This window comes from Leptonotus elevatus, chromosome 14 (assembly GCF_054856555.1).
Source record: "Leptonotus elevatus isolate MCC_2025b chromosome 14, RoL_Lele_1.0, whole genome shotgun sequence".
NCBI lineage: Eukaryota > Metazoa > Chordata > Actinopteri > Syngnathiformes > Syngnathidae > Leptonotus > Leptonotus elevatus.
In genome coordinates, this window is record NC_141252.1 from 354,340 (window position 1) to 373,754 (window position 19,415).

The following is a 19,415-nucleotide window of genomic DNA, read 5'->3' on the forward strand; positions in this document are numbered from 1 at the left end:
TGCTACTTTGATGAAACCAAACCACGTTTTTCCAGTCACTAAGTCAGAGATCTATTCAATAATAAGTCGGGATACAGCACATCTTATCAAAGTTAAGTGAACCATTGTTTCCGTGGATATTCCAAACCAAGAAGAAAATGTCTCTCCAACCAACCAACCAATCAGAGCGCACATATGTCAAACCCGTTTCTAATGATCTTTCAAGAGTGGATTTTGTTGGGTTAAATGCTCCTTAAGCTAAGAACATTTTGAAAGTTCTATGGTGTTTATTTGTCTACGGTATTAAACTGCGACTATGCTTTTGAAGTATGTTCTGGTGTGTGTGCTGTATTTAATTTATACATTCTGTGTTAGTAAATGTGTACTAAATGTACAGCACTTTGCACTATGCAGAAATGGTTGTTTTGCTAAAGTGCTTTATAAAAAAAAAGTTAGGTTTAGTTGTGACGCAGCCACTCGCTCTCGCATACCTGCCAAACCACCGCCGGTAATTATCTTCCTAGAGTGAATTGTGTTGGGTAGATAACATTTGAAGAGAAGAAATTCTGACAGCGCTTTTAGTGTTATTTTTCTCTACAAAAGTGACATTCACGTCGCGTAATTGTGACGTAATATTCGCTCTCGCACCAACCAATCGGAAACCTCGCTTCCCTAAACACTTCCGCTTAGCTCTCGCTGCAGCCTGTCTGGTCTTTCCCAGCCGTGTGGTCCGTGTGAGAGCGCCTATCGCTGACGTGTGCGGCACGTAGAAACAGAAATAAAGGTACACATGAAAATGGTTTACACACTAAAACGCAAAACCCGAAGTCTAAGCTTAGTGTCCGCGTGGAGAGTCGCTCAGCGACTCGTTCGGACATATTCCGGAGTGGCACCTTGTTAGCTGCCTGCTAGCGATAGCATAAATCGTGTTTGAATGAGCGAGTGCAGAAGCTCCACGTTTTCACTACAGCTAGCGTAAAGCTACGTAGCAATAAAGTGTCTCTTGAAGCGATTAATAGTCGGGATATTGCTCATGGGAATGTGTCGTGGCTGAATAGTAACCTGACGCCACTCTTGCAGATGCCACCAAAGAAGGGAGACGCACCTAAGGCGCCCCAGTTGATTGGACGCTTTGGGACGTCGCTTAAAATCGGAATTGTGGGACTGCCAAATGTCGGGTAGGTGCAAATAGACAAACGGGAGGCGTATTTGTTGTTAATACATATTTCGTTTGCAGGAAATCCACTTTCTTCAACGTGTTGACCAAAAGCCAAGCAGCAGCCGAGAACTTCCCCTTCTGCACCATCGACCCCAATGAGAGCAGAGTGCCTGTCCCTGATGAACGCTTTGAGTTCCTCTGCCAGTATCATAAACCAGTCAGGTGTGTCTGTGTGGGTTTTATACAGAAAGTGATTTGCTGTGGATAGCAGCCGAGCTACCTCGGAGAGTGAAAAGGAATTGACACCTCCCCTAAAAATGTTTAGGCTATAGAGCAGGGGTGGCTAAGTTCAGTCCTCGAGAGGCCAGCCTGTTTTCCATGTCTCTCTCCACTAACTCACCTAATACATGATCAGGATCGTTATCAGGCTTCTGCAAAGCTTGCTGATGAGCTGATTATTAGATTCAGTTGCGCTGAAAGAGGGAGACATGAAAAAACAGTGGCTAGTGGCTCTCGAGGACCGAACTTAGCCACCCCTGCTATAGAGAATGGCTGAACAATTAATATAATTCAAATTGACATAAGAATGCAATTTTCAAATGGTAAACGCTGCAATTTGGAAAAAAACGACAACCTCCATTTAGTATAAAGTATTTAAGTTTCTAAGAAAACTTGCACGGTTAGATACTCAACTAAATAGTGTACCTGACTCCTAGGGGTGGGAATCTTTGAATATCTCATGATTCGATTACGATTTCAGGGCCTGCGATTCGATTCAGAATCGATTTTCGCTTAATAACGATTTTCGATTCAAAATTATTTGATTGACTGATTTTTGCTTCAATGTGTAGATGGGCAAGGAATTGTAATGATCTACTCCAGTCTGACTCGCTAATGCTAATAAGTGCGCTACTCGCGGCACTTTTATCACTCTAAAGAATGGCTCCACGCTGGGAAAAAACAACAACTTTTATTGGAATAACTTGATTGTGACTTTTTTCTTCTACTCTCTAATGTGGTTACAACTTAACAGTGTATTAGACCGCGTGGAACCACACTGCCCCTCAGTGGCCAAACCGGGTACAACATGAACAGCGCTCCAAATAAAGGCGCACACAGATAAAGGGCAAGACAGAATCAAATAATTGAAATAAAATCAATTTTGGGACATTTACAATCGATTCTAAATCGTACTAAAAGAGAAACGCGATTCTTATGCGAATCGATTTTTTGGGGCTCACCCCTACTGACTCCATCTCATGACATCACTCACTAGGCCACGCCCCATTCACTGTCATTAATGATTGAGAATACTTGTCACACCGACAATTGAATTGTTTGAGAATTGTAGTTTGCCCAAAAGCGCTGCTGATAAATAATAATAATAATAATAATCTTTAAAGGAGTTTTAGCTCTGTTCTGGTGAGAGTAGCGGTGAAGGTTGACTGTACACCACCGATGACACGCTACTGCCGTCTCCTCCTCAGTAAGGTTCCCGCTTTCCTTAACGTGGTGGACATCGCCGGCCTTGTAAAGGGCGCTCACTCGGGACAAGGGCTGGGGAACGCCTTCCTCTCCCACATCAGCGCCTGTGACGGCATCTTCCACATGACACGTGAGTCCGTGTGTGTCTGCCCCCCCCCCCCCCCCCCCCCGCAGCTGCTGTGACCCAAGAACTTGAGTGAAACGCACAGGTGCATCCCAGAGCGCTGAACCTAAGCACTTTTTTTGTGGCACTGTCTAACAAGAGCCATAGCAATAGTGCTCCAAATACTACTAAATATTAAATAGAAATATATTAGAAAGTATTGGACGCAAATTTGAAAATGAAGCGCAAACGGTAGATTAAAATAAGAAAAAATGCACAAGTAATAGGGAGGGACAATACACAAATGTTTCAAACTATGTTATGACAAAAGTGTTGAATAATAACGTGAATCATAAGACAAATTGCAACTAAAAAAACACATACACAAGTTAAGGGAAATATATATAAACATTGATCAAATAAAAAAGTATTAGATAAAAAAATGCAAATGTGGTAAATGAAAAATTTACAAATATTAAAATGTACACAAATGCTTTTCAAAATGCAAATCATTAGGCCAAAAAAATCCATGGCAAAGTAGAAAAAGATAAAAATATTTTATAACATGACACTGGAAAATAGTACAAATAAATATTAGACCAAAGTAGATGGCAAATATGTACAAAAATATTTGACGAATACTGAACAAAAACATTAAAAAATGATACAAAGGTGTTTTGCAAAAAAATAAAATGAAAAAATCCGCAAATGTGACCAAAAATGCTAAATATATGAAATATGTTGATGGAAATTGATGGGATATTCAAAAATAATTTTTTAATGAAATTTGATCAAAAGATGTAAATTACATAAAGAAAATACAATAATAGTTGGTCGATGAGGGAAAATTAGGGGAGGAGCAAAAATATTTGCGTAAAACTAGCAAATTATGAGACAAACATTTTATGATTTACATTAGAATTACAAGTTGATTATAACAACTATTAGTAAATATATATATAAGATTGACAAAAGTGTAAGAATATGTATTGAGAAATACAAACATTTGAAAATAATACAAATGGTGCATGAAAAAAATAGATGAGAAAAAAAATCAAGCAGTAAATTTTTTTGAAGACAAGCAAAATAATATAATAATAATAATAATAATCTGCCCCACCCTCTTCTGTGTGTTATTTTCCCTTCTTTTTTTTCCCTCCAGGTGCCTTTGATGACGAGGACATCATCCACGTGGAGGGCAACGTGGACCCGGTGCGGGACATGGAAATCATCCACGAGGAACTGCGGCTCAAGGACGAGGAAATGATGGCGCCCATCCTCGACAAGCTGGAGAAGACGGCGGTCCGAGGCAACGACAAGAAGCTGAAACCCGAATACGTACGACCGTCGCGCCGTTGTTGTCCTTGTGGACGGAAGTGAGGTGACAAACGAGCGCCTTCTCTCTCCAGGACATGATGTTGAAGGTGAAGAACTGGGTGGTGGACGAGAAGAAACACGTGCGATTCTGCCGCGAATGGAATGACAAAGAGGTAGGCGGGCGGCCCGCTCGTTCTTGTGCGACGCTCGCACGCTGCTCACTTGAATTGCGGCCCTTTTCCAGATCGAGGTTTTGAACAAGTACCTGTTCCTCACATCCAAGCCTATGATCTACCTGGTCAACCTCTCCGAGAAGGATTACATCCGGAAAAAGAACAAGTGGTATGTATTTGTTCGAGTGAGATTGTGTGTTTGTATTTGTTTATCGGTAGGTTTTTGTAAATCCGGATTTACTCGCGGCTAGGCTAACAGAGATTATTATTATTATTTTTTTTTTTTTTTGCGGAGACTGAGTAAAAATCCAACATGGCTACTAGCCAAAGAAAGACAGTAGTGAATGACTTATGTCGTTGTTGCGGGAAAAACTGCCGCTGTTGAAATGATGCCACGCAAATCGACGAATTTGATCGGTCGGCCTGTTTTCAGCTATGTTTATGGACGACCTGTCTAGACCCGCTTTCCTTTTCGAGAAAGTGGGTGTGGCTTGCCAGGCTAAGGTTTTTGTTAGTCCCTTTTGTTTTGGTTGTATGGTTTTATTTTTTGTTTCTGTTGTCTTGTGAGTTTTTGTGTCTCTTTTGCTTGTTTTGATGTGGTTTTATTTTTTTATTGTGTGTGTTTGTTTATCTTCATGTGTGTTATTGTTTTTGTTAGCCTTTGTTTTGGATGTGTGATTTTATTGTTTGTGTTTTTGTGTGCTTTTTGTTCAAATGTTGCATGTAAGGTTGTTTTTTTGTGTGTATGTGTGAGTATTTATTTGTGTTTTATTTTGGGAGTGTGGTTTTATTTTTTGTGTTGGTTTTTGAGTATGCTTTGTTTTGTGTGTGAAGTTTTTTTTTCTTTTGGTTTAATATTTGTTAGTATTTAGTTGTTCTTTGCTTTGTTTTGTTTTGTCTGTCTGTTTTGCGAGTTTTTGTTAGTGTATATGTGTGTAGTTTTCTTGTGTGTGGAATTTTTGTCTTTTCTTATCTTTATTGTATTTATTTATTTTACACAGTGGATAGTGCCCCAGCCAGCCTGTGAATCTGAAAAATCCATGTACAGTATGATTTATGCCCATTTGAATTTTTTTTTTAACAACCCCAACATTCTTGAATAAGTGGTGCTTTACCGTCAAAAAGCGTTTTCCATGAAAAACGTGGGTTGCATCCCCCCAAAGATGCGAATCCGCGGATGCTGAACTGTGAGTTATGCGAGCATCCACTAACTTTTCATTTTGCTTTGTGTGGTTGTGTGTGGATTTTGTTCTACAGTGTTTTTGTCTTTGCGTGCGCACGACGCGTATGGTTAGCGCGCCTGCCTCAGGGTCAGGAGATCCGGTTTCAAATCTCCATTGGAACGTCGCCTGCGTGGACTTCCCAAATTGGGTTCACTGAAGACTCTATATAGTCCGACCCATTGTCTAAATGTGCTTTGTGATTGGCTGGCGACTCGTCCCGGGTGCACCTTACTTTTCATTCTCAAAAAAGCTGGCTCATGGCCCTTATCTAAAAAAAATGATGTTGAGGTGAGTGTTGTCTTGTTGTAAGTCACATCTCCTCTCTTCTCTGAGGTTGGCTAAAATCAAGGAGTGGGTGGACGCTCACGACCCGGGCTCCATGGTGATCCCCCTCAGCGGAGCCTTGGAGTCCAAACTCTTTGACATGGAGCCGGAGGAGCAGATAAAATACTGCGAGGAACACAAGACGCAGAGGTGACGTTCTCTTCCTGCGATTGGACCATTTAGTCGTCCCATCAATTCTGAATGCAGGGTGATTGCGTAGAAATAATGATGGGAGTGACTTCCTGTAAGACATTGAGCAGTCAACATTTGTTTCCCGCTGAGTGGTTTATTTGAACGTGGTTTTGTGTACAGCCATATAGAAGTACGAAGGTCAAACCATCTTTTGGGAATTGTTTTTTACTTGATTACAAAAAACTTATTGACATTTTTCGTTTGCATCATCATTGACAAATACTCTCTAATATATTCATTCAAAAATAAATAAACCTAAGAAGCTAAAATGAAGCATCTCATAAGACGTGTTCTAAAAGCGAAGTTACTGTTCTAAACCTGGTCAAATTGGTTTCCTTTTAGTGTCCTGACCAAAATAATCAAGACGGGCTACGCGACACTCCAGCTGGAGTACTTCTTCACCGCGGGACCGGACGAGGTGCGAGCGTGGACCGTCAGAGTAAGTGCATCCTTCAGAGTTTCCACCTCAGCTCAGCGTGCGTCAAAAGGACCAACTGGTCCTGAGTTGTGTTTTTTTCTTGGGTCTTTTTCTGACTTTCTGCAATGCCTGCATCAAAAAATGCGCATAGACAAAAACACACCCACGGACACTCAAGCTCGCATAGAAACAAAAATGCACAAAATTACAGTTAACATTTTTATAGATGTATGTAAAGGAACACTGACAAAAAAAAAAAAAAAAGATTTCCAAGGCTACAAATTGAAAACAAACAGTCTACCATGTACATTAAGCTCAGAAGAGAGAAAGAGATCATTTTCCTGGGAATTTCCTTTTTTATATATATATATTTATATTAATATTAATCGCAGTGTTTTTATCGTTGCAACCTAACAGAACGGCAGCAAAGCTCCACAGGCGGCCGGGAAGATCCACACCGACTTCGAGAAGGGTTTCATCATGGCCGAGGTGATGAAGTTTGTCGACTTCAAAGAGGAGGGCAGTGAAAATGCAGCCAAGGTACGGCGTGTCGGGAAGAACGACTCTTTTGAGGGTCAATAATCAAAGTTGGATTTTTTTGTTTTATTGTCCACAACAAGGTAGAAGACAAAACAAGTCATTTTGATCGTGTACTGTAGAATCTGTTTTCATTCCCTCAACCCTCTTCCGTAGGCTGCGGGCAAATACAGACAACAGGGTCGCAACTACGTGGTGGAGGACGGTGACATCATCTTCTTTAAATTCAACACACCCAACGCACCCAAGAAGAAATAAGAATGCGAAGAATAATTTTTAAACAAGAGAATGCCATCCATACTTAGGCTTTTTATTGACCACACAAAGAAAGGCCTTCAATCCACTCCGGAAATCATGTGGACTGTCAACGCTGCCCTAAAAAAAAAAAAAAAGTCAGCCTCATCATCAATACACGCGCGTCAATAAAATGTGACAAAACCCACTCATGATTTCATGATAACATTTTTTTTTTTACATAAATTTCTCATTTCAAGCTACAGCGTAAACTTTTCTGTTACCTTTGCTCCATTATACAGAGTTCTTGTTGCTTATCGTTAGCCTACCAGCATCATTGCACAAGTCAGAGGTTCTTAAATGTTTGACACACAAAAATATTTTGCTGAGCTCTCCAACCACCACCATATGGACCAACATTAAAATACTACTAGGTCTTCATGAAAATGTTTTAGCTTTTTGTGTCTGCGTAGCTTCAGTCATTCAGGTCATGATAATCCACACAAAGGGTATATCGAGGCAACTGGATTTTTCTTTCTTTTCCAAAATCGTTCGAAAAGGACAGGCAATTGTGCTATTAGGCTAACAATGCATAGTTATCCGCTTGGATGTATGATTTCATTTTTGTCAAGCTTAACATCCCAGGCTCATATTTTTCTTAATGGAAAATAAAATGGTGTCAATTAAAAAATTATATGGATAAGTAAATACTTTTACATTCACCCCATGCAATATATTAAATAACTATTATACAGGTTGTTATTAATTAAATAGAATAATCCACCCGTTTTAAACCATGGAGGCTGACATTTTAATGCAGCACCGCCCCCTGCTGTCGACTTAAATTAACGTAAACTTGCCCATTGTGAACGGCCATACGATTACCCATATATATATATATATATAAGTTGATAATTACACAATATATCTATATATACACATTTTATTTTATTTTTATGTTTAAAGACAAACTAACAAAAAAGTTCCCTTCGTTCTTTTTCTAACTCCCCCAAACAGGAACCACACGTCCTTTAAAAGTGAATGACATCCGTGGCCAACCAATCACGCGTCGACCAACTGGCACCTTTAGCCAATCGCTGCAAAGAAGAAAGGTGGGACGTCCTGTAATGTGATGCAAATTACACGGTCGACCACGCGAAGTCCCTCCCCTTTGTGTTTCCCGCACCGTCAATCAAAATAGGAAAAAAAAATCGACCCGAATTCACCGATCAACACTACTAGCCCGTCCATGATAAAATTATCATGTTTGGAGTTTAACGGCTTTGAATGACGTCCCAGTTCGGGATGTAAACTGTTGAAACAGTTAACGCATCGACGTGCGGCTCGGGCGGTGAGTTTTATTGACGGGAGGTGCGTCTTTTTTAAAGCTTTTTTCTTTTTTTTTTGCTCGGCGGCTAACTAGCTCGGCTATGGTGAGCTAGCAGCCGAGCTAGCAGGCTAGCAACGGAGTTGTAAACAGCCGTTGTCCGTGTCTCGGTGGCCTGTCTCATCCCTGCAAAGTTGACCGGAGTTGCGGCTCGGTGGGGAGAGGAGAAAGGATTGTTTTTACAGGGGGGACCGAGCAAGAGTCGCGAGGGGGGGAGGGATGCTTTGCGGGGCTTTCAAGGCCCGACGGGAGTTGAAGATTACCGAGTGAAACAAGGGAGAAATGGCGTCCGCGGACGTGGACAGCAGTCAAAGCGACTTTCTTCAGGAAACGCAGGTAAATTCTCCACATTTTGTCGCTCTCGCTTTCTTCCATCTTGGCTCGCGTTCGGCGTTGTGTTTGAGGAGCGCAGAAGTTCACACGTTTTGAAATTTTGATGCCATTGGGGGTGGGGAAGGGTGGAGGAGGGTGAAACGCCGTAGTACACTTCCTGTGTTCCCCCCACTCTCCACAACGGCCACCCACTTCTTAGCACGCTAAAACCCGCCCATAGTGGGGAGGACGCTGTGAAGCCGTCTCTCGGTTCGGCGACAGTCGCTTGGCGCTCTCCCCGCGACGAAAAGAGCGGCCGTAGGAACGGCACCGACGAGATAATGTCGCTCGGCTTCGGCGTCCATAATCAAAAACAGTAGCGTTCATTTCCCGCCCATCCCCCACTCGCCTGCTAGCCACCATTACGTGAGCTAGCGGAGCTTTCGCCAGCAATTTCGCGTAAAAACAAACAAACACTAATGATGTAATTATTTACCCATTGTTACTTTGACCAATTTGTTTTGAATATGGCAGCATAGTGAGCTAGTGTTTGGCATGCGCGCCTCAGTTCAACGGGTTCGAAGCTGCTCGCCAGCTAGCCACCAGTAGGCCAACGTAGGTATGTGTAAAATTTCAAAGATGGAGTGATAAACACGAGGCTAGCAGATCTTTCGAAGACAAATCATTCCGAAATGTAAATAAAACGTAAGTAAACGCAAAGTAAAACATTATCAAGGTTAACTTATTATGACTCTTTAAAACTAGTGGAATGCATCAAATTCTAGAGAAAAATGGGGCGAGGTTTGACCTTTATTTTATTCAGGTTTTTTTTAAAAGTCTTACAAAACAATGAATTCATGAATCTAAAAACATTTCCTTAATGGGCGTTGAAATGTCTTGAACCAATCTTCAAGTCTTAGCACAGGTAGGCTTGTGTATTGGAATTAAAAAAAGTAACATATTTACACATGACATGACAGTACAACATATAATGACGGACTGGTGAACCTCAAATCATTCTAGAAAGTCAAGGGTCCAGGTTTAAAAATTATTATTCAAGAGCCAAAGGTTTGTGTGGTTTAATTTGCTAATTTGTAAAGCATGCACACACAAAAAAATCAAGATTGAACAGACACTCCATAAACGGTTAAAATACATACTAAGGAATAAATATAGCACAGTTAAGAGGCATTTGTATTTGACGAAGTTGATGAAATTAAAATAGGAAGCGACGGAAAATGAGCCATTTTGGCGGGTCATAGGAGCATCACAAGGGACCTTGAAACTGCAAGCAAAAAAAAGTGTTGATAATTCAACAATTTCTTTCAATTTGAGCAGAAACGGGTAAAACAGGTCAAATGTTTCTTATGGATTTAAACAATGATCTTACTCAACTAGAAGTTTTGTCAACCATAATTTCAGGAACTGTCCCAGTATAACGCATTTACTAGGGCTGAAGGATTTTAGGATAAAATTGCAGGTTTTCTGACAGATTAAGATTTTGATTAAATTCACGAATCACGATTTTCTTCAAACCAAACCAGTACAACATTAATCAACAGTAGCATAAACAAACATGACAGAAAATTACATCATACCATCAAAACCTTCAAAGCTATTACTCTAATCATGCATAGACACTAAAGAGTATAGTCAGACCGGTTAGTTTTTTTTTTAAAAAATGTCTGTATCCAACACCTACTGCTTGCTGTCATACTTGTATAAATATCGCTGACATCGGGAGGAATCCCCACGCGTCCAAAATCATCGCTTTTTAGACGACCTCAAAGCAGCATTTTTGTTCAACTCAATATTGCATCGTCAAAGAGGGCAAACTATTTTCATGACTTTAGATTGGTCTGGTCAACGGCAAATTCCAATCAGCGATGGCTTTGTGTTTCCCTAACTTGGGATTCTTACGCTGATTTAAAAAATGTCTTTACTTTTTTCTAGCACATCAAGTTCTTGAGATTTTTTATTATTATTTTATTATTATAAAAGTCTGAGATCAAAATTTTGATTCGAAAACAATCAATCGTTCAGCCCACGTGTGTCCTTGCTCATTTACGAAATTCAAAGTCACGATTAAAAGTAGGACACTTGATTGACTGGCGACCCTGCGGTCAGGCCATTACACACCCTCCCAACTCTGTGCGATTTAAAATGTGACGATTTAATTACCTCTTGCTAGTCTGCCAAATAACTAGGGGGGGGGGCACCGCGATCGACCGGCCTCCCGATTTATCGGCCCCGATTTCCGTAATTTTGAAAGATCGCCGATCGGCCGATTCCCTAAAAATAAATTGATCTTTTCCACCAATCTCAGGTCCCTCCTCAGAGGTCTGAAAAAGTCAGCCACCGTCCTGTTCTGCCGAGATGATTAATAGGATTTTCGTTTTGATTTGAGAGAACTACTTCACGTGCGGTTAAAACAACCCATTTGTATTATTTCACCGATATTGTTCAATGTTTTCCAATAAACTAATAATTGCTTGTAATGAAAAACATCGGCAAAAAACGGGATCGGCAGGTCAGACTTTTTAAAAGATGGGCGATCGGCCAGAAAATTGAGGTCGGTGCACCCCTACAAATAACCCCCCCATTTTCCACCTCCATAGACCACAGACATGTCTGCCATTCAGCTGTCGGCATCAGACCGCTGGGAGGTGCTAACGCCCGTCTCGGCCGCCAAGGACGATCCCAACGGCGGGATCGTCACGTCCAACGGGCAGTACGTGCTTCCTCTCGGGGGTCTCCCCAGCCACCCCATCTATGTCACCGCGCATGGGGGCGAGGCGGCGGCCAATGGCGTGTCGGGCATCCAGTATCAGGTAAGATGAAGTTGTGTTGCGGGAAGTTACAATTGTCTAAAAGAGTTGATAGTGATTTTCATATTTTGGAATCATAGTCTGTGATATGTTCAAACTATTGTTGTTGGTTAGTGATTGTTCGTAACAATAAATCCATCACATCTCAAATGCCATCTTAGAACCAAGCACGTGGTACAGTTGATATTTAATGTGGACATAATTTGGGGGGGGGGGCATCAGTTATAATGAAAAAATGCTCGTTTCAGGTCATCCCTCAGATCCAAAACGCGGACGGAACGCTGACGAGCTTCCAGACGCAAGGCTTGGATGACGGCACGGGGCAGATCCAGCTCCTCCAGGACGGCGGCCATGGCGGCATCGGCATCAGCTGCGCGGCGGCGGCCACCACGGACCTCCTGACGCAGGCGGGGCAAGCGCAGCCGATCCAGGGTCTTCCGCTGGCCGGGGGCTCGGCGTACCCCGTGGGGCTGCCCGGCAACATCACCTTCGTGCCCATCAACAGCGTGGACCTGGAGTCGCTGGGCCTGACGGCGGCGCAGACGGTACCCATCGCCACGGGCGTGACGCCGGAGGGCCAACTGATCATGAGCGGGCAGACCCTGGAGAGCGCCGGGCGGGACGGCAAACTGACGGCGGGGGGCAACGGCAGCCAGGAGCTCTACGTGCCCGCCTCGGACGCCCCCTCGCAGCTCCCCGCCACCATCGACGGGACGGGCGTGCTGACCCAAGCCACTGCCGTGTCCGCCGGTGTGTCGGACCCGTCTTCCTCTTCGGAGAACTTTAATTCCCACCTGCATCAGATCCAGGTAGGTCTGGCTGAGTTGTTGATTTTAGTGCTTAATCTGACCGTATTTGTCTGAATGTTTTATATATATATATATAAAATATATATATATTTTTTTTAATTGATGAAACGTTCAGCCAAATCTTTCCTCTTAATATTTGACTGCTTTACAACATGAATGGATGAATGGCATTTCCGTTCATTTCAGTGGGAAGGGTGATTTGAGATGTTTTGAGTTACGAGCATGGTCATGGAATGAATTATGCTTACATCTCAAAAAGCGGAAAATTTCCCACAAATTTTTGGAAACAAGTTGGAAACTTTCTATGGGAATTCCTGGAAGTTGGGGTAATTTAAACTAACTATCAAATACAAACATAAATGTGAATATACAAATATGACATTTCAACAGATTTGAGTAGAACTTTAGTTTTAATTCTTGAACAATTGATCAATTATTTTAATGATCCACTAAAACATGAACATGAATTTCCCCACCCAATCAAAAAAAGAGAAGCCCCCCCCCCCCCCCCCACAAATCCCATTCCAAATTTTAAATGAAAGGAGTCCTTCAGTAAAGCTCATATCCCACTCAAGTGGCAAACATTGATTTCTCATCGGGGTTCGTTCAAGGTTCGCTAGACGTTCACCGTGGTTTTTCTTGTCGCAAGGAAAATTTAAATGTTCAACATTTCCTTATGACAAAAGGAGAAAAAAAAATTCAAACTGTTGCCTAACGAACCCGGATGGGCTGAGTGTTAAAGGTTTGCGAGTGTTTGCGCACATAGCTAATGATTTTTTTCCCCCCTCGGGTTCGTTCATTAAAGGTTGCAAAATGTTGCAAAGATGTTCCCAAGTGGGTTTTTTTTGTGTGTTGAACATGTTCAAAAATTCTTTGCCACAGAAAAACAGTTTGCAACGTTTGAGGAGCCGCGACGAAAACAAATCTTTTTAATGCCATTTATCTTTGTCATAAATAAAAAAAACAGCACCCAATTGTCAAATTGAGTTTTGCCAATTTTTCTAAGCGCGCTAATATCGTCCGATGAATCGATACACATCTCTCCTGAGCGCAGCATGAGCTCCACATTCCTCCCTCTCACTCACGTTGCGCAGGTGTCGTCTTCCGGCGCCACCGTCGCCCTCTCGCAACCCATCCTGCAGCTGTCGGGCGACTGCCAGACCCAAGTGGCGGCGGCGGCGGGCCAGGACCCCAACGCGGCGGCGGGCCAGACCCTTCAGAGCGTCCAGCTGGTCAACCCGGGCACCTTCCTCATCCAGGCCCAGACGGTCAGCCCCACCGGGCAGATCCAGTGGCAGACGTTCCAGGTGGGCAAGCGTGATGCGGGCGCGGCGAGAAGGTTCTCGGACGAGGATATTCAGGCGCGGCCTGTGTTTGCAGGTTCAGGGCGTTCAGTCGCTTCAGGGACTCCAGCTGCCTCAGGGGCAGGGCCAGGCCCAGCAGCTGACCTTGGCCCCCGTGCAGACCCTCCCACTGGGCCAGGCGGGCCAGGTCAGCCTACCCAACCTCCAGACTGTCACCGTCAACTCGCTGACGCAAAGTGGGGTGCAGTTCTCGCAGCAGGGGGACAACAACTGCCCGGCTGGTACGGCATGCGCCGCCGCCTTCGTTTGGATTTTGGGAAAATGTTCATTTGAAAAATTTCAAAAAGAAACAAAGCGTGCGTTTGGTATCAGGAGCAATAAAGTAAATCCAAGTCGGGAAACAAAAGCAAAACGTTTTTAAAATCATGTAATTGTAATTTGAGTTTCCTATAAGTGAAGGGAAAAACCGGAAATGACATTTTCTTTTGCCATTTTACCTTCTTGCCGCATTTGACATTTCCTTCCTGGGCGTGCGTCTCCTCCTCCTCCTCCTCCTCCTCCTCCTCCTCCGTCAACGCAGGCATCCAAATCAAGGAGGAGCCCGACTCGGACGATTGGCGCCTGGCCGGCGACTCCACGCTCAACCCCAGCGACCTGAACAACCTGCGCGTGCAGATGACGGTCGACGATGACATGGACGCCGCCAGCGGCGAGGGCAAGCGGCTGCGGCGGGTGGCCTGCACCTGCCCCAACTGTAAAGAGTCTGGAGGAAGGTGAGCAGCAGCACGGCGCGGTCGTGCGGGGGAGGTCGTTGAATGCTTCGATTCCAGAAAGCAGACGTTCAAGTTTTGGATACAGAAGAGGATTTGTAATTGGAGCGAGGCATGTAATGAAATAAGCCTTTACATGCGAAACATATTATGCCTATAATGTAAAATGATTCATATTATTAAGTAAGTACAGTACTCGTGATAGACTGATGTGTCTTTTTCGGGGCCGATATCGATTATTAGGAGTCAAGGACGCAGATGACCGATATTTGGAGCTGATGTTCATTTTCACTAAAAGCGAAAATATTGGCATCAAAATGTGAAAAAATACAAACTCCAGCTCTTAAAAAAAAAAAAAAATTAAGCATAGGTTTATTGTGGAGTTCGTAAAATATTGGACTTAAAAAATATCTTCGTCAATAGACATCTTTGTTTTCAAACTCTAACAAAAAGTTCAGGAATCTTCCAAGGGGGGGCAGTAGCATGTCTTCAAAAGTGTTAAATAAAAAGTTCAACAAGTAAACAGCTCCCGATTGTATTTCAAAATAGCTGACCTAATTTTCTTTACTTATCTTAGTTTTAATTTTAAACAAAAATGGAAGGTGCCAAGAGTTCCCAGGGTCAGCAGCATCTCTGAAAAATTTCACAATTAGTTCCCTGAAGTTAACACTTTTCTAAATGGATCTATTATCGGCCATAGGATTCTTCAAAATGGCCGATGCCGATATTCGTCACAATTCTAAATATGGGCGTCGATAATCGGCCTGGCCGAGAATTGATTTCATCCCTTTAAAGTACAGTTGTTTTATATTCTTAGAAAAAGTTTGAGAAACAATATAACTGTTAGCGTCTCGCATTCCTGGCAATATAAATAATTAAAGCTGAAAGTGTGTTGTTTTGAAGCTGCTAGCAAGGTTTCAATGTTGCTTCACTTGACTCCTCCCACTTCTGCTTCCACTTGCTTCTCTGCCCGCCAGCTCAACAAACATGCATGAATTTTGCTTAAAAAAAAAAAAAATGTTATCGGTTTGAGGTCGTCTTTGTTGACATCCAACATGAGCGAGGCGATCACCTTACCTGATGTCGGTGTGGCCAGCGAAGGATGATTTGACAAAGAATTATTAGAACTGTTTTCCCCGAGTGGTACCTGGTGTAAAAAAAAAAAAATGTGAGAAGCACTGATCAAGGCAGGACGCAACATGAAAACGTGTCTCCCGCCCACGCAGAGGTTCCGGTCTGGGCAAGAAGAAGCTCCACATCTGCCACATCGTGGGCTGCGGCAAAGTGTACGGCAAGACGTCGCACCTGCGCGCCCACCTGCGCTGGCACAGCGGCGAGCGGCCCTTCGTGTGCAACTGGATGTACTGCGGCAAGAGGTTCACCAGGAGCGACGAGCTGCAGAGACACAGGAGGACGCACACAGGTGACACGGACGGACGGACGGCGCAGTCCCATTCGAACCCCCCAAAAAAAGACTCTTTAATCAACTCTTTCCCGCTCATTTTCTTGGGCTTTATGAAAATGATTTCTTACTCTGAAGTCGATGCACTTGATAGTCATTGTACCGCTGTACATTTTTGGGGGTTTATTTGCGGCTAAGCTAACATTGCTCACTGTGTCCCCGCGCCAGGCGAGAAGAAGTTCGTGTGCGGCGAGTGCTCCAAGCGCTTCATGCGCAGCGACCACCTGGCCAAGCACATAAAGACTCACCAGAACAAAAAGGGCGGCGCGCCCGCCTCCTCGTCGTCGCCCTTGCCCGCCGAGACCCTCATCACGGCCGACGGCACCACGCTCATCCTGCAGTCGGCCGCCGCCCACAACCTGGTGGCCAATCAGGAGATCCCGCTGCAGCTGGTCACCGTGGCGTCCGGCGAGGTGTTGGAATGAGGGCGGGATGGCGGACGGGTGAGAGAACTGGCCTATCACAAGGACCGCCTCTCATCTCTTTTCTGATTTTTTTTTTTTTTTTTTTATATATGAATATAAATATATATGACAAATATATATATTTTAAGTAAGAGTTATCCAGACTTTGTTTTTGCAGTCTTTTTATAGGCCGGCGGAAGCATTCAAAATGGTTGCTATGTACACACGCACACACACACACACACACACACACACACACACACACACACACACACACACACACACACACACACACACACACACACACACGTTATACACAACGAAATGCCTTATTTTGTATCATAGTCGTGTATAAAATGCTGGAGGTGCATGTGTTTGTTTTTTTTAATACAGAGGTCCGTCACGGAAAGATTCCCCGACATGTTTGGGAAGTGCGCTTATAGTACACAGTTGTTGACGTCTTTCACGACAAAACGCCCGATGCAAAAGCTCACTCGTTTTTCCTCACCATTTTAATTGTGCGCTCAAATAAAAGGTTTAAGTATAGGAGCAATGTCACAAGACTTGCAAACATCGTTCCCCGATCGAGGCCAAGGTTGCCACTGAAATTGTTTTGCTAATGCTAGGCTAAGTGCCAAGTGCGCATCCCCAAGTGTGTTGGAAAAGTGAATGTGACGAGTTTGACACATTTGGGAAGTGCGCTTATGTCGTTCTTGAGGTCGGCGCAGATATTCTCTGTAAAAACACTTAATGCAACACTTCACTCGTTTTTCCTCATATTTGAGTTATGCACCAAAATAAAAAGTTTTCCAACGATGGTAATGTCATGAGAACACATGCCACACCGTTTCCCGGGTGAGATCAGCACTTCTGGATGCCTCAGACATGGTTTTTCAAATGCTATGCTAACGCGCTAATGCTAAGAGGATTTCACGAAATGTGTTGGAAAAAGTACAAATGGGAAAAGTTGGGTCAACACATTTGGGGAAGTGCGCTTAAGGTCGCCTTCAAAACACTTAATGCAAAAGCTCACTCGTTTTTCCCACCGTTTAGTTGTGCACTACATTAAAAAGGTTTCCAATTACGGTAATGTCACAAGACTTCATGTCACGCTCTTTTCCCGGATGAGATCATGAATTCTGGTTGCCTCAGACATGGTTTCGCGTATGCTAGGCTAACGTGCTAATGCTAAGTAGACTTGGTCTAAATGTGACAAATGGGTCAACGCATCCAGGAAGCACACTTACGATGTCAAATCACCTAAAAAAAAAAAAGCAAAAAGCTCACTTGTTTTTTCTCACTGTTGTGCACTAAAAATAAAACGTTTTCCGATCATGTTCACGACCATCACTTGTGGTCAGTCGCCTTGGAGAGATTTTTGCACATGCTAAGCTAACGCTCATCCTAAATGAGCTTCCCACAATGTATTGGAAAAAGTTGAAATGTGGTAAATGGGGGGGGTTAACTTCTTTGCGCGTCCAGGACAGAATGTTCCCTACAATGTATTTTTTGTTTCTCTGAAAATTTGTGCTTTTTCCACTGCTTTTCTTTTTGTTATTCTTTTTGCATCAGTCCAACGAAAAACATGCATCTCCTAATTGTTTAGATTTTTTATATGAAAAACAGCCAAACTTTTTTTTTTGTTGTTGAAATGATAAAACATACATAATGTGGAGTTGCATGTTTTTTTGTTGTACAGGATTTTAATTTTATTTTATTTTATTGGTGTATGTGGTAAATTTGCCGTTTGTGTGCTGAAAATTGGGTCAAACGGATGCAACAAATCGTAGCGGCAAACATTCCAGTCCAGATATGAGGCGGAATTCCGTTTTTGCAATAAATCGTTTGGCCATTTGTGCTTGAAAGTTAAACAAAAAACAATCATGCTATTTTTGTTGTTTTTGTTTCCTCCATGTATACTCCTCATGTTTGTCCTCAAGTTTGTAGCATTCATTTACATATGTATTATCTTATTGTTTATAGAAAGCCATCACTTAGTCAACGCAATTTATTTCAATGTATCAAAACCTTATTTTAAAATGATTTTTTTTAAAGACTTGGTGTAAAAATTGAATGTTACCTTTTTTTGTAAAACCTTTTTTCAAATGGATCACAATAAAGTCTGAAACATTCAGTTACAAGCGTTTGTGTGAACGTCATCGATGCCAACATTGTTTTATACATGAAAATTTTGTTTTAACACACCCGAAAAGTTTTTCCTTTGCAATTTGGATTTTTCATTTTTTTTTTTTTAAAGTTTTTTTGTTTTTTAATGAAAAAGATTGTTAATTATTTTGGGGCATTCATTTTGTAGCACAGTGATAATAATAAAAAAATTGCACTTCCATTAATTAATTTTTTTGCAAAGTGTGGATAGTATTTGTTATTTTTTGCTGCACAGCTGTAACATGTATGAAGAAAAATATTAGTTAAAAAAAATTGTCATCTAATTTTGTTAGGCGTCATGGAAAAAAAGTATATATTGTAGTTTGTAAAAATAAAAAAAAAGTGTATATTTTGGCCACTTGGGGGCAGTACAATACAGACGTACGGATATACAGTAGTTAATATAGAGACCAAATAACACATGCCGTGTTGAATGTCTGTTTACATGTTGCTTATAATACACCGTCATATAAATGCATAATCAATAGCCCCTGCGGCCCTGCCTATGTTTCTCATATGTTTACATGAGTTACCAATATCAAGCAGTTATGTGGTTGTTTTAAATACAAGTGTAATTCTATTAGTTTTGTTTGCTGTAAACGTTTAAGTGCCACTGGTGGTACACCGGCTCCCTCTAGTGGTACGTGAAAGAATCACAGAATTAAATGTTGAAACTGCATGTTATGTTGTTTTTTACCCTTTCAATCACGGTTCAGTTGTTTTGTTTTTACTTTGAGGTACAATTAACTTGTGATTAAGCATTACTTAATATTTTTTTCTAACATTTTTATTAAACTTGTAGGTGCAATTCGTTTAGAATCTTTTTTTT

General features: G+C 42.3%; 2 protein-coding genes and 1 long non-coding RNA gene across 4 annotated transcripts; 2 read left to right on the forward strand and 1 right to left on the reverse strand.

Annotated features, from left to right (window-relative positions):
• Positions 1 to 642: 642 nt before the first annotated feature.
• ola1 (Obg-like ATPase 1) lies at positions 643 to 7,591 on the forward strand. The gene is made up of 11 exons (XM_086094537.1): positions 643 to 763; positions 1,060 to 1,157; positions 1,217 to 1,360; positions 2,626 to 2,753; positions 3,889 to 4,064; positions 4,136 to 4,216; positions 4,288 to 4,385; positions 5,773 to 5,913; positions 6,298 to 6,394; positions 6,791 to 6,913; positions 7,067 to 7,591. Exons 2-11 carry the CDS (start codon positions 1,060 to 1,062, stop codon positions 7,166 to 7,168), a joined length of 1,188 nt encoding a protein of 395 aa, XP_085950663.1. The 5' UTR covers positions 643 to 763; the 3' UTR covers positions 7,169 to 7,591.
• On the reverse strand, positions 6,956 to 9,219 carry LOC147162392 (uncharacterized). The gene is made up of 2 exons (XR_015097058.1): positions 8,795 to 9,219; positions 6,956 to 7,285 (listed from the first exon to the last, which is right to left on the reverse strand). It is a non-coding gene; the product is annotated as an uncharacterized LOC147162392 (long non-coding RNA).
• On the forward strand, positions 8,338 to 16,728 carry LOC147162393 (transcription factor Sp3-like). Of its 2 annotated transcripts, none has more exons than XM_086094535.1 (8): positions 8,338 to 8,867; positions 11,462 to 11,674; positions 11,920 to 12,480; positions 13,575 to 13,787; positions 13,861 to 14,065; positions 14,365 to 14,557; positions 15,781 to 15,977; positions 16,185 to 16,728. In XM_086094535.1, the coding sequence occupies exons 1-8, from the start codon at positions 8,814 to 8,816 to the stop codon at positions 16,439 to 16,441; spliced, it is 1,893 nt and encodes a 630-aa protein (XP_085950661.1). In that variant the 5' UTR covers positions 8,338 to 8,813; the 3' UTR covers positions 16,442 to 16,728. The 2 variants fall into 2 exon arrangements, with proteins under 2 accessions (XP_085950661.1, XP_085950662.1); XM_086094536.1 differs by lacking the exon at positions 8,338 to 8,867 and adding an exon at positions 9,053 to 9,548.
• Positions 16,729 to 19,415: the final 2,687 nt, after the last annotated feature.